The sequence below is a fragment of the Nerophis lumbriciformis genome, linkage group LG02, assembly GCF_033978685.3.
Source record: "Nerophis lumbriciformis linkage group LG02, RoL_Nlum_v2.1, whole genome shotgun sequence".
Classification (NCBI taxonomy): Eukaryota; Metazoa; Chordata; class Actinopteri; order Syngnathiformes; family Syngnathidae; genus Nerophis; species Nerophis lumbriciformis.
Genome location: NC_084549.2, coordinates 30,844,078 through 30,857,276, shown reverse-complemented (window position 1 = coordinate 30,857,276; position 13,199 = coordinate 30,844,078). Strand labels below are relative to the sequence as shown.

General features: G+C 39.2%; 1 protein-coding gene across 4 annotated transcripts in view; it reads left to right on the top strand.

Moving 5' to 3' along the window:
- The first annotated feature begins 871 nt into the window (after nt 1-871).
- The window catches only part of b3galnt2 (beta-1,3-N-acetylgalactosaminyltransferase 2), a 57,549-nt gene continuing 45,221 nt past the window's right edge, over nt 872-13,199 (top strand). For 3 of the 4 annotated variants that reach the window (XR_009815274.1, XR_009815278.1, XM_061960672.1), the window contains exons 1-3: nt 872-1,114; nt 1,374-1,500; nt 1,760-1,860. Coding sequence is in view for 2 of the 4 variants with exons in the window: in XM_061960672.1 (XP_061816656.1) it covers nt 1,006-1,114; nt 1,374-1,500; nt 1,760-1,860 (337 nt within the window). In the remaining 2 variants the exon portion in view is untranslated. The remainder of the gene's footprint in view (nt 1,115-1,373; nt 1,501-1,759; nt 1,861-13,199) is intronic. The other variant, XM_061960658.2, reaches the window with a different exon arrangement.

The following is a 13,199-nucleotide window of genomic DNA, read 5'->3' as shown; positions in this document are numbered from 1 at the left end:
CTTAAACCAAAAATAAACAAAAGGCGAGTGCCGCTAAGAAAAGGCATTGAAGCTTAGGCATGGCTATGCAAAACGAAATTAAAACGGATCTGGCTGCAAAGTAAACAAAACACAAAATGCTGGACGACACCAAAGACTTACAGTGTGTGGAGCAGACAGCGTCCACAAAGTACATCCGTACATGACATGACATGACAATCAACAATGTCCCCACAAAGAAGGATAGCGTTAGATAGTCTCGATTGCGAAAACAAAGCAGGTGCGGAGATTGGCGCTCAGGGAAGAAATGAAACTGCAACAGGAAAACACCAACAAAACAGGAAAAAGCCACCAAAATAGGAGCGCAAGACAAGAACTAAAACACTACACACAGGAAAACAGCAAAAAACTCAAAATAAGTCACATCGTGATGCGACAGGTCGTGACAGTACACCTACTTTGAGACAAGAGCTACATTGATGCATGCTTGGTTATGGTTTGAATTCATATCCAACAATTGCGAGAACAACATTCAAGTTTCGTTTTTTTATGATTTCTGTAGGTGGTGTGCCTCAGCATTTTTTCAATGAAAAAAATGTGCCTTGGCTCAAAAAAGGTTGAAAAACACTGGTCTAATATAGCTAATATATACACTTACATCATGTGTTGCCTCCATTATAACACTTATTAATGGCTTTACATATTTTGCGGCTCCAGACAGATTTTTTTTGTTGTATTTTTGGTCCAATATGGCTCTTTCAACATTTTGGGTTGCCGACCCCTGGTATAGTATGACGTATTGCATAAAAACTTCATGTCCCACAATGCACCTCGGGAAGATTCCTTCCCTCCCATTGGTGCAGCTCTCTCAGCCGCGGAGGCAGACATGAGGCGGTGCTGTGGACGCGGCGGACTGGAGAGAGCTCTCATTCTGAACACTTCTTCGCTACGGTGGACTTCAACCCGGGAGGAAACTCTCCTCCGCTCAAGCCCGACACCACTCCGGGTGAATGAAGGTCTCCGTCCATGCGGAGGCTAGCGCTGGTTCTTCTGCCCTGTGCTGTCGCCGTGCTGGTGCACTTGTGGTTCGCTCACCGACGGTCCTACACCCCGCTGGACGACGACACATTCCCGGGTACTTTTTACGCTTGACGGCCGGGCTTTAGCTCCTACTTTTGAAACGCGCACTTGGCTAACTTTACCGACCCACTTGGCGTGTTTTTAAGTTCGTGTCGCTGGCAGTGTTTAGACAGTTACTATGTTCACGTGTTATTAAAGCATAGTGCTTGTTTTAATTTGTAAGATATTGTGGCGAACCTCCCATGAAATAAGGTTTTTAATGAGTCAAACGCAAGTTAAATATTTCACTTGGCTCATACTTGTGTCCAATATAGATGGGGTGGTACCGTTCTATGAAGTTCTGGTGGGAGTTTTATCTGCCAGACATCACCAGGAGCTGCGACAAGCTATAAGGGACACCTGGCTGGGCTACCTGCGACGTCACCCTCACTTCCAGCACAGGTCAGGAAAGATGATTTCCACCTTTTTGTATTCATTCTGCCCCTGGGAAGATTATTCAAGTGGAAAACAAAGCTTGTAACAAATGACCAAACTTGTTTTCTTTACTCGACCGGCGAACAATATTGTCCACATCCTTCACCCTGTGCAACCTGATCACAGATGTGATGGCCAAAAGCAATCCCTTCGTAACCATGGTAACAGGGAGCTGATAGATAGATGAACACTTTTTTTCAAAGCCAATTTTGTGCCCTTGTTTCAGAGTGGGGGTGAAGTTTATCGTGGGCAAACATGGGTGTCCCATCCCAGAGGAGGACAGAGAGGACCCTTACTCCTGCTCTCTATTCAACATCACAGAGCCAGGTAACAGAAATATTGCTGTTAAAGGGCCCTATTATGCAAAACCAACTTACCTATTGGTACCTGTTGTTGTGTATTTGGGACCTGCGTAAGTCCCTAAAATGTTTAATTAAACTGTGGAGGCATTGCATAGATATTTATAAAACCATTTTGTCTTCCTTTCTACTTCCACCAAACGACCCGTTTGGAATTTGCTCCTTTTGTGATGTGGTGCCACATGTGATGTCAATAGAGATCTCCATATGTGGTATAAATGTACTCAGAGGGCCTTGCTCACGTCCGCCATGGTAGTCCGACGCTGTAGTAAAAAATATCCTCATTTTTCTCTATCTTATTGTTGTGGGGCAGACTGGCTCGGACATGCGCATGCATCCTCCACTGTTGCCTTTTCTAATACAAAGCCTCGTATAGTTCGAACTGTCATCTGTCAGTAGAATCAATATTGAATCGCTAAAACTACTTGTATTTTTCAGCCCAAAGGTCACACCGGATTATAAAGCGCACTGCCGATGAGCGGGTGTATTCAGGTCTATTTTCATACAAAAGGTGCACTAGATTATAAGGTGCATTAAAGGGGAACTTCAAAAGGGGAATCCTAATGAGAGACAAGAAGACAACATTATTATTTTTTTTGCTTTCTAGTTTGTAATAATGGGCTTGTTCCAGGTGGCGAGGAATTCAGCTAAATTGTGCCTCTAAATCACTTTAAAAATGCATCCAAAAACCGCCAACAATACCTTATTTATGTTACGCATAATACCCAACATTTAATTAAAAGAGCGAACACTGAGGAACGTTTTTTTTTTAGAGTATTAACACATCGCACACAATGCAAAGGACACCAATCTGTACTGACTGAAAAACCTGCACAATCATATTACAGTATCTGCAAAGTATTAGCCCACATTTCATGGTTTGTTTGCACACAGCTAGCTTGACAGTTTATGTAGTTGTACTAACAAGCATGATGGGCTGCATGTATCATGATCAGTATTATAGTGTCTCACTCATTAGACAGTTGTCTGTTTGGTCAAGCTGACTGGGGACGTTTTTTTCCAGTTGATTTTGGGTAAGCATTACATTTATGTCGCATAGCTTGACTCTAAGTTCCACATTTGCAGCGTCAAAGTGACGCCGACCTCACTCTCACGGCTTCTGTCTGCTCCAACGTTTCACCCTTTCTTCATGACCGCTTCTATAATGAGTATTTCATCCTCCTAAAATTCAGTTTAAAAAAAGTTTGGTTGTGAATCCACATTTGTCCAAAAATAGCATTTTTTGTCACTAACAAGTCTGCCATGATTACAACACACAAGTGTTTGTTTGCGGAAGTAGAAACACACATTTGTTGCTGGAAGTCGGAAGTGCGCTGCTATGGAAACAGAAGTGAATGCGCTGAGGAAAGAAGTTACGGTGATTCTTAAAATGACCATCAACACACATCAACAAGTACCAATAGGTAAGAAAAGTTGTTTTTGCAAATTATTGCGAAACAAAACGTCAGATAATACGTCTCCTAATAAATGCTATTCTAATGTCATTATACAAAAACCATAATACCGATATGTCTATGGGATGTTCTCATTCATTCAGGTCATTGTATTTTCAGGGCATTCAATCAATTGCAACTGCACTGTTTGGTTTGTTGTAGAAGACGTTTTGCCTCTTATCCAAGTCATCTACTAACAAGTCTGCCATGATTATAACACACAAGTGTTTGTTTGCGGAAGTAGAAACACACATTTGTTGCTGGAAGTTGGAAGTGCCCTGCTATGGAAACAGAAATGAATGCGCTGAGGAAAGAAGTTACGGTGATTCTTAAAATGACCAAAACACGGTAGATATTGTCTGTTACTACATCCTATATATATATATATATATATATATATATATATATATATATATATACAAACATTGCAGTGTCTATATAAAACGTTGATGGAGGTTTTTGAAGTTGTTTTAGAGGGCTCTTAAAGCTACAATGGTGACTCCCGTTAGCCACATCTCGCAAGCGTTTATCATCTTTAGAATCCTAAAAAAAGACGTGTGTTCTTGTCTCCCATAGTGATTGTGAACGATAGGCAACATTCCAAAAAAAGGGCAGATCCCCTTTTAAGGGGTCATATTATGATTTTATTTCTACATTTAAAACACTTCCTTGTGGTCTACATAACATGTAATGATGGTTCTCTTGGTCAAAATGTTTCACAAATTATTTTTTACAGACCATCTTCAAGCTGCTTTTTGTCCTTCTTTTCAAGCCATTTTGTGGGCGGTCTTATTTACGTGACTCCACTTCGACAAAGTCTTCTCCCCGTCATCTTTGTTGTACCTGGTAGTTTTTAGCGCTTCCATAGCGAGACCACTGAAATATATAAGTTAGAACTGTACGTTACTTTATATTGGAAATTACAACAGCGCAGGATGAATGTCCCACAACAAGAGGATAGAGAAAAAGAAGGAACTTATTGACTATGGCGCTGACTACAATGGCGGATTCACGCAAATTTCCGGGACTTATGCAGATCCCAACTACACATCAGCAAGTACCAATAGGTAAGAAAAGTTGTTTTTGAAAATTATTGCGAAACAAAACATCAGATAATATGTCTACCAATAAGTGCTATTCTAATGTCATTATACAAAAACCAATATACCGATGTTTGGGATGTTCTCATTCACCCAGGTCATTGTATTTTCAGGGCATTCAATCAATTGCAACTGCACTGTTTGGTTTGTTGTAGAAGACGTTTTGCCTCTTATCCAAGTACCGTAGGCTTAATCAGTTCATGCTGATAGTCTTAGATTAGTCAGATCTAGTCTAGCAGCTGGTGCCAAAACCCCAACTATTTATACTTCACCACAAGGAGGTTGTGCCTGGGCCAGGATAGTTCCTCCCTATTGTAATGAGAAAAACAACTGTTTTTCTCACTACGATCTAAGACAAACTAAACAGCCCAGTTGCGATTGATTAAATGATAAATAAAATGATAAATGGGTTGTACTTGTATAGCGCTTTTCTACCTTCAAGGTACTCAAAGCGCTTTGACACTACTTCCACATTTACCCATTCACACACACATTCACACACTGATGGAGGGAGCTGCCATGCAAGGCGCTACCAGCACCCATCAGGAGCAAGGGTGAAGTGTCTTGCTCAGGACACAACGGACATGACGAGGTTGGTACTAGGTGGGGATTGAACAAGCGACCCTCGGGTCGCGCACGGCCACTCTTCCACTGCCCTAAGAATACCGGTTGAAGCACAATACTTCTGACTTCGGTAGCCGTAAGGCTCAGCGTTCCATCAAGCGGTGCGGCTTTGTAGCATACCAAAGTTATACTAAAACATTTTGACATTTTTGAGCGCCGTGTGTAATGTTCTATATTGTCAATCAAACATCAAAGTTTTGGTGTTGCTTGCTTACCGGTAAGTGTTAGCGTCTTTTATTGAACAGGCGACACCCTGCAGTCCACACGTGTCTCTTATGTGAGACCGTTAGAGGTGGGTTGAGTAGCCAGAAATTGTACTCAAGTAAGAGTACTGTTACTTTAGAGATTTATTACTCAAGTAAAAGTAAGGAGTAGTCACCCAAATATTTACTTGAGTAAAAGTAAAAAGTATGTTGTGAAAAAACTACTCAAGTACTGTGTAACTGATGAGTAACCTGTTCGTTTAATGATGACGGCAACAAATAATGCACAAAAACATAAAAATAGCAATGAACAAATTCAGAGCCAGGAATATCTCTTAAGCAACTAAAACAATAATATATATTAAATAATAATACATTAAAATAAAAAAAATTAAGGCAAATTGAGCCACGAGGATGTCGTGGTTTGTGCAGCCCTTTGAGACACTTGTGATTTAGGGCTATATAAATAAAGATTGATTGATTGATTGATTGATTGAATAACTTAACAGCACCATAGGCACAGTAGGCAGAGATTACAAAGGAAAATAACAAGTTAGCCTTAACGCAAACTATAAACTGATAGGTGTGGGCTGCACCTGGGAACACACTGTGCACTTCTGATTGGTGTGTGTGTGTCTGTGTGTGTGTGTGTGTGTGTGTGTGTGTGTGTGTGTGTGTGTGTGTGTGTGTGTGTGTGTGTGTGTGTCTATGAGGCTGCAGTGCGTTAATAAATGTCTCCACACAATGTACATTTGACAGTGATTAATAGCAGGGAAGCTAACATCAGCCTACAGTGACAGCCAAAATATCTACTAACATTACTTACCGCGATGTGCTTCCTCAAATTTGACGTTGAGTTCATGTAACCTGAAATGTCAACTTGTTTGGGGAGACACATATGACAACGCATTACATAACTGTTTTTTTGGTTGTCTGAACATGGATTTTATGTGAGGCCAGGGGTGTTTGCGTTCGTTGTTGTCTCTGCCATTGTTGTTGTTGTTTGCCGCTGAAACTTTATGTGCAGTTAATCATATTTATGTGCAGTTAATCATCTGTTTGATTGGTGAAACGGAGTCAAACGTCACCAGTGACTGCATTTGATTGGTGAAACACAGGCATGCGATAGATCCTACTTTGAAGGTCTGTCTGACAAACCAAAACAAACAAAGCGTCCATTAACAGATCGATAAAAATCAGTAGCGAGTAGCGAGCTGAATGTAGATAAATGGAGCGGAGTAAAAGTAGCGTTTCTTCTCTATAAATATACTCAAGTAAAAGTATGTTGCATTAAAACTACTCTTAGAAGTACAATTAATCCCAAAAGTTACTCAAGTAGATGTAACAGAGTAAATGTAGTGCGTTACTACCCACCTCTGGTGACCATCATCTTCTGGTCACACTTAAGATTACACCATGTGCCAAATAAAATTGCTTCGAGGTTGGTAACTACAATTAGTAAGTACGTCAAGAACACCAGATTGTAAGGCACACTGTCGATTTTTGAGAAACTGAAATGATTTTAAGTGCGCCTGTATAGTCCAACATATATGGTACAACACAGTGAGCGGGGAGAAGACGCGGTCGAAGTGGACCCATGTAAATAAGACTGCCTGGAAAACAGCGCATTTTGAAGAGAGTCAGAAAGCTGCTTGAAAACGGTCTGTGAAACATAATCCATTTTGACGAAAGAACCACTGTTAACATTTTATGTAGACCACAAGGAAGTGTATTAAATGTATAAAAAAATCAATGTATGACCTCTTTAAATGCATATACTGTAGGTGCAGCCTTTAGCCCGGATGTCCAATTGTCAGTATTGAGCGAAGGCGGGAGTCTAAAGAAGCAAATGAATGCATGTTCTGAATGGAAGTAAAACAACCCTTTATTCCTACTCCCCTACAGCTCAAGGACATCATGCTTTTCCTTTCCATAGCTATGGAAGAAAATACACACTCATTGTTACACTTTCAGCTGTGACGTACAAAGTTACGCGCTGTAACATTGTCTTATGAAATAACAGGCTCGCAGTTAGAAGGTAACTGTTTCTGCTGCATCACTACTTGGCTTCTCATAACTGCGGCTCGTCAAAGCCGGCTGTGTCAGTCTTGAGGGTCATGGCATTAGCGTAAAATTTGGCCTTTTTCTGCTCTGTGTTGATGCTTGGGTGGGAAAGAAAGCAAAAAATATGTATTTTAGCTTTGCGTTAAGATATTTGACTCTATAAATAAGTGCACTGCTAAAATGCTGATAGAAAATGATTGTGCTGCATTAATCACAAAGATGTTTGGTCAGAACTAGGCCTAGGCGATATGGCCTAAAAATAAAATCTCTGATTTTGTTCACAAAAAAATAACATTTCCTTTTTTTTATTTTTATTTCTTCCCTAGTTTGAAAAAAAAAAAAAAACATTGAATGCAAATGATAGAGATAATTAAAGACAAGTTTTTATTAGATTTTATTAAAAACTAGTATTTTGAAATGACACTGTATACACTGCATCTACTCTCAGCAAAATTCTAATTTGAATAATGTTGTTCTTTTTAGACCAGATATAAATTTTGCTTTTGTGAATTATTTTTAAAGAACTAAACTATGAGCTTCCTCTGGGTAGCAATCAGTGTTGGGTTAGTTACTGAAAACCAGTAACTAGTTACAGTTACTAGTTACTTTATTTCAAAAGTAACTCAGTTACTAACTCAGTTACTTACACCAAAAAGTAATGCGTTAGTGTAAAAAGTAACTATTTAGTTACTTATTTTTTTCTTCTTTTTTTTTTAAAGCTCCCATTAATGCCCTTTAAGCCTTCATTTCAGTACTGTTATTGCACTGGAGAATAATACAATCTGTTGATCAACTTGACATGCATTTTTATTCTCCTTTTAACATAATTAATGAAAAACAGTGCAACATAAAAAGGCATTTCTCTTTTCTTTAAACTTGGACCAATGACCATTAATAAAAAACAACTTAAATTGCAACATAAGAAGGCACATCATCTTCCTTGAAACATAGATAGTGAAATAAAGCCTGACATCCGGAGTGATTCTGTTGTCTTCCATACTTGGAGCCATGGATTGTAGAATCCTTGTTTTCAGTGGCAGGATCATTGACACAGATGGTGACGTTTCAGTGCTCAGTAGAGATGTAACAGTTTTGAGGGGTTTAAGCACCTGGAGGACCTCCTCTGCCACTCTCACATCATCATCAGACAGGTTGATGATGTCTTTGACATTTGTCTTCAGGATCTTGTGGGTCAATGCAGAGCATATAGCTGCCTGCTGCTCCAACATATCATAAGTGGAGTTCCACCTTGTTGGGAGATCATGTATGAGCTTATGAGTAGGCAGCTTTAGCATTTATTGCTTTGTCTTAAGCACATGAGCAGCTGTTGTGCTTGGGTGGAGTAGGTAACCTCCTTCCTGATCCTCCTAAGGAGACGCTCCATCCTATTGACTGAGATTCCCTTCTGTGATGCTAAATTCACTACATGTGCAAAGCACCTATTTGTGGTCCCAGTCCTGCCTCATTCACTGCATTTATTTGATTTTAGGCATTATCACGTGTGACTGGGATATCTTTATCTTCCATTCCTCCACTGCTTGTGTCAGTTCCTGCGCAAGATGACTTTCGTAGAGGGGGCATGTCTTCTCATCTCCCAGTCTGCTGTGATGAAGTGAGCGCTTATCGTCACGTAGTTCCCCTGGACGTCCACCCGTCTGTCATGAGCGCAACAGATGATGCTCGGGATAGTTCATCCACAACTTTTTTCTTCTCCTGCTCATAAAGATCTGGCACAATCTTATTGCTGAAGTGGGTGCACGACGGGATATCGTAACGTGGCTCAAGCACGTTCAGCATGTGTTTAAAACCCTCGTTTTGCACAACCGAGTCTGCACCTGTAAACACACCGATTAAATGGTGCGGGGCGTTGAAGCTCCTCCGTTACTCCGCTCGCAATGACCACGCTGTGTGTGGACTAAACGTGCAAACAACTTTTTTTTGTTTCATATATCAAACCGCGGATCACGTGTGTACGGACCGAAGATATTGATCCGAACAAATCACGGATCAATGTTGATCCGTTGCACCACTAGTAAACACAGACACGCCCCCCCCCCCCATCCCCTCCCCACACCCACACGCAGCCACACACACACAGCTCGCCTCTTTTCTTCTCGCCCTTGTGACAGAGGAAGATTCAGAAGTACGACACCGCAACTCTCCAATAAAACACACTCAGATCTTCTGTTTCTAGCCGATACTACATAAAAAATAACGTAAAATAACGCAGTAACGCATCATGTAGTAACGGTAACTGAGTTACTGAATATAAAAAATAACGCGTTAGATTACTAGCTACCGCCGAAACTAACGGCGTTACAGTAATGCGTTACTTTGTAACGCGTTAGTCCCAACACTGGTAGCAATACTTCTGTCTTGAATAAAATACTTCTGTCAACAAAAAGTTTGCATTTCACATTGCATGCAAATAAATAATTATCTCCAACATTGAGATTAAGAAAGTGAAAACTTAAAACGTATGTCTTGAATCAAATACTTCTGTAAATAAAGTGTAGTATAATACATTGCATTAAACTAAATGATCAAGTAAAAATTTGAAAAGACTATAGTTTCAGTAAGTCAAGTGAATAATCGCAGGCTATTTTATTCACACATCTTGATGGTATGCAGAGCGACTGCTTTAGTCATCGTCCTCCACTGCGCTTCTTTCTCATGATACATGGTATCATAATCAGTGTAAGGAAAATTACTTTTAAAAAGTAAATAATTATAGTTCCTCGTTACTTAACCAAAAAAGTAATTGAATTTATAAAGGAATTACTCTTTCATAAATGTCATTAGTTACTAGGGAAAGTTATTAATGTGTTACTTTAAAAAAAAAAAAAAAGTCAAATATCTGGCGTATGCAGTTGAGAAACATTTATTAGAGCGGAGTGTAAGTGTGTGCCTTTAAAAGGTGGTGCTTGTTGCTAAGTGACGTGTGACATCAACGCTCAGACAGTGCAGCACCGCACTAGTGTTTGTTAGCTGTTTGTCGGCAGTTACAGCAGCTCTGTTGAATGTTTTCACAGAATTGTGTTACTTCTGTTTAATAAAGAGATTGAATGTGCTTCCATGGCTGTCAGATCTTTTGGTCTACAAAAGCAGTATTGTTTGCATTGCAAGCTTAAGCTTGTCACTTCAATCATTTATTTTTTCCCTCGTAAATATTAGTAGTGTGTATGTGTGCGTGTGTGTGTTGTCTCTTTCATTCAAAAATTTCAGCTCATTTTTATACTGAGCAAACTCATCTCGCAGGCCGGATAAAACCTGATCTGGCCTGCGGGCCATACGTTTGAAACCCTTGGTCTAAAAGTAACTTGTAGTTAAAATTCTAAGGAAAAACTGTTAATGTCGTCTATCTGTGTTGGCCCTGTGATGAAGTGGCGACTTGTCCAGGGTGTACACCGCCTTCTGCTCGAGTGGAACTGGGATAGGCTCCAGACCCCCGATACCCCGAGAAGGACAACTGGTAGAAAATGGATGGATGGATCTGTTTCTTTCTTATTTATTCCATAATTTGTACAACTGTAAGAAAGCGTGTGTGCTGATCACATTTAAACAGATGCTTTCACACGGGAACAGAGATAACAATGCATATAAATGTAATACCAAATTAAAGAGGGAAGTTTGCCAAACATGATAAACATGTAAAAATACAGTACAAACTGCAATAAAGCCATAAAGCCCAATTTTCGGGGAAACTCGCCAATACACTGTCATATGGGACCACACCCACATAAAACACACGCATGCAGACATACACACCACAACCTTTTTTTCGCCACAGCACAGCGCTGATTAAAACTTAACTGTAATATTTTTTGTGGGGTTATTAACCTTTTTCTGACTATTAAGTACAGGTGACACAGACATCAGCATGGATATACCTAGCTTCTTTTTCAACAACTCCTCCGTAAACAACTTGCGCAATGTACGTAACGTATATACAAATAAATAGTTAAAGCATTAATTATGGGCTTAAGCTAACAGACTGAACAACAACACATTGACACCCCCTATCACTACAATATGAAGTATAAACGATAAAACATTGGATATTAAGAGTATGTGAACCACTCCTACTTTGTTTACGTCCCTGAAAATCTCATTTAAGTTTTGTAATCCATGAATAAATGTATTATTTTAGAGAAGTTTGATTCTTAATTTAGGGTTAACGACAGTACTGAGATGGCCCTTTTAAAGATCGTAAATGATCTCAGGCTAAGTGCAGATTCTCAAAAACTGTCAGTCTTTGTACTACTGGATCTTAGTGCTGCCTTCGATACAGTCGATCACCTCATTCTTTTAAATAGACTCAAACACCTGGTGGGTCTCATAAGTACTGTTCACAAGTGGTTCACTTACTATCCCTCAGACAGAAAAATATTGGTAAGTATGAATAAAAGCTCCTCAAAGATCCATGAAATCACGTGGTGTGCTTCAGGAATCAAATATTATTTTTAATATTTACATGATTCCACTTGGCTCTGTCATCAGGAGACATGGAATTAAATTCCACAGTTGTGCTGATGACACACAGCTGTACATTTCCATGTCTCCTGATGACACAAAACCAATTGATAGGCTTTTTAATTGCATTTTAGAAATTAAATCCTGAATGGCAGATCATTTTTTACAGCTTAACCAGGACAAAACTAAAATTTTAGTTGTTGGTCCTGAGGCCCTGAGACAGAAACACATATCAAAACTACAATCATTGTCCTTGACCCCATCACGCCGAGTGAAACATCTGGGTGTCATTTTCGACTTTGAGCTTTGTTTTATACCACATATTGAAAATATAACAAAAATAATTTTTTATCATCTTAAGACTTTAGCCAAAGTTCGCCCTATTCTCTCTCAGGGCAACACGGAGATGCTAATGCATGCTTTTAATATGAGTCCTATAGATTATTGTAATGCCCTGCTTTCCGGTCTTCCTAAAAAGGTTATTGCACCTTTACAATTACTCCAAAATTAAGCTCCTCGTGTTCTGACAAAGACCAGAAGGCGGGCCCACATTACACCAGTTTTAAAATTACTGCATTTGCTCCCAGTGTGTTTCAGGATCAATTTGAAGGTTTATAAATGTTTTTTATGGTATCAGGCCTTCTTATCTTTCAGATTTGCTTTTACCCTAATTTACTCCTAATTATTCCAAAAGTCAAGACACAAAGTCACGGGATGGCATCTTTTCACTATTATGACCTCCGTCTATGGAACAGCTTGCCGGAGGACTTCAGGGCATTAGAGAACGTTCATGTTTTTAAAAGTAGGTTTAAGACCAATCTTTTTGATTTGGCTTTTACTTAATATTTATTAATTTTATTAAAGTCATTTGTACTAGCCTTTTTATTTCTTATAAGTGCTAGGTTTTATTTAGTTCTAATCATCTATCTACTGTCTATGCGAATTTGTATCTTCATATGTTTTACTCGTATTTTATCTTTCATTCTTACTCATTGTTTTTTCTCTTTTACATGTTTTATTATTTTTACTCTCCAGTATTCCTGAGAGGGAGCCCTCTGCATCAGTGATTATATATTATATAGGCCATTGCTGTGCGTGCATGCGTGCGTGCAATTGATGATGACTGAAGCGTGTCATCGGGCATTTTTAAATATGTAAAATAGTTTTGTGTTTTATTTTTTATGTATGGAAAGCGCTTTATAAATAAAATTGGATTAATTGACAAAATATCATGCATCAAACATGTAGTGTTCATTTTGTTGACGACAAATGTTTGTTAACGTCAACAGCTTATTTTTCCCTGACTAAAATAGGACTATAACGAATCACAACAAATGCACGTTGACAAACATTTTTACGAAATTGGTTGACAGTTTAGTCGAGACGAAA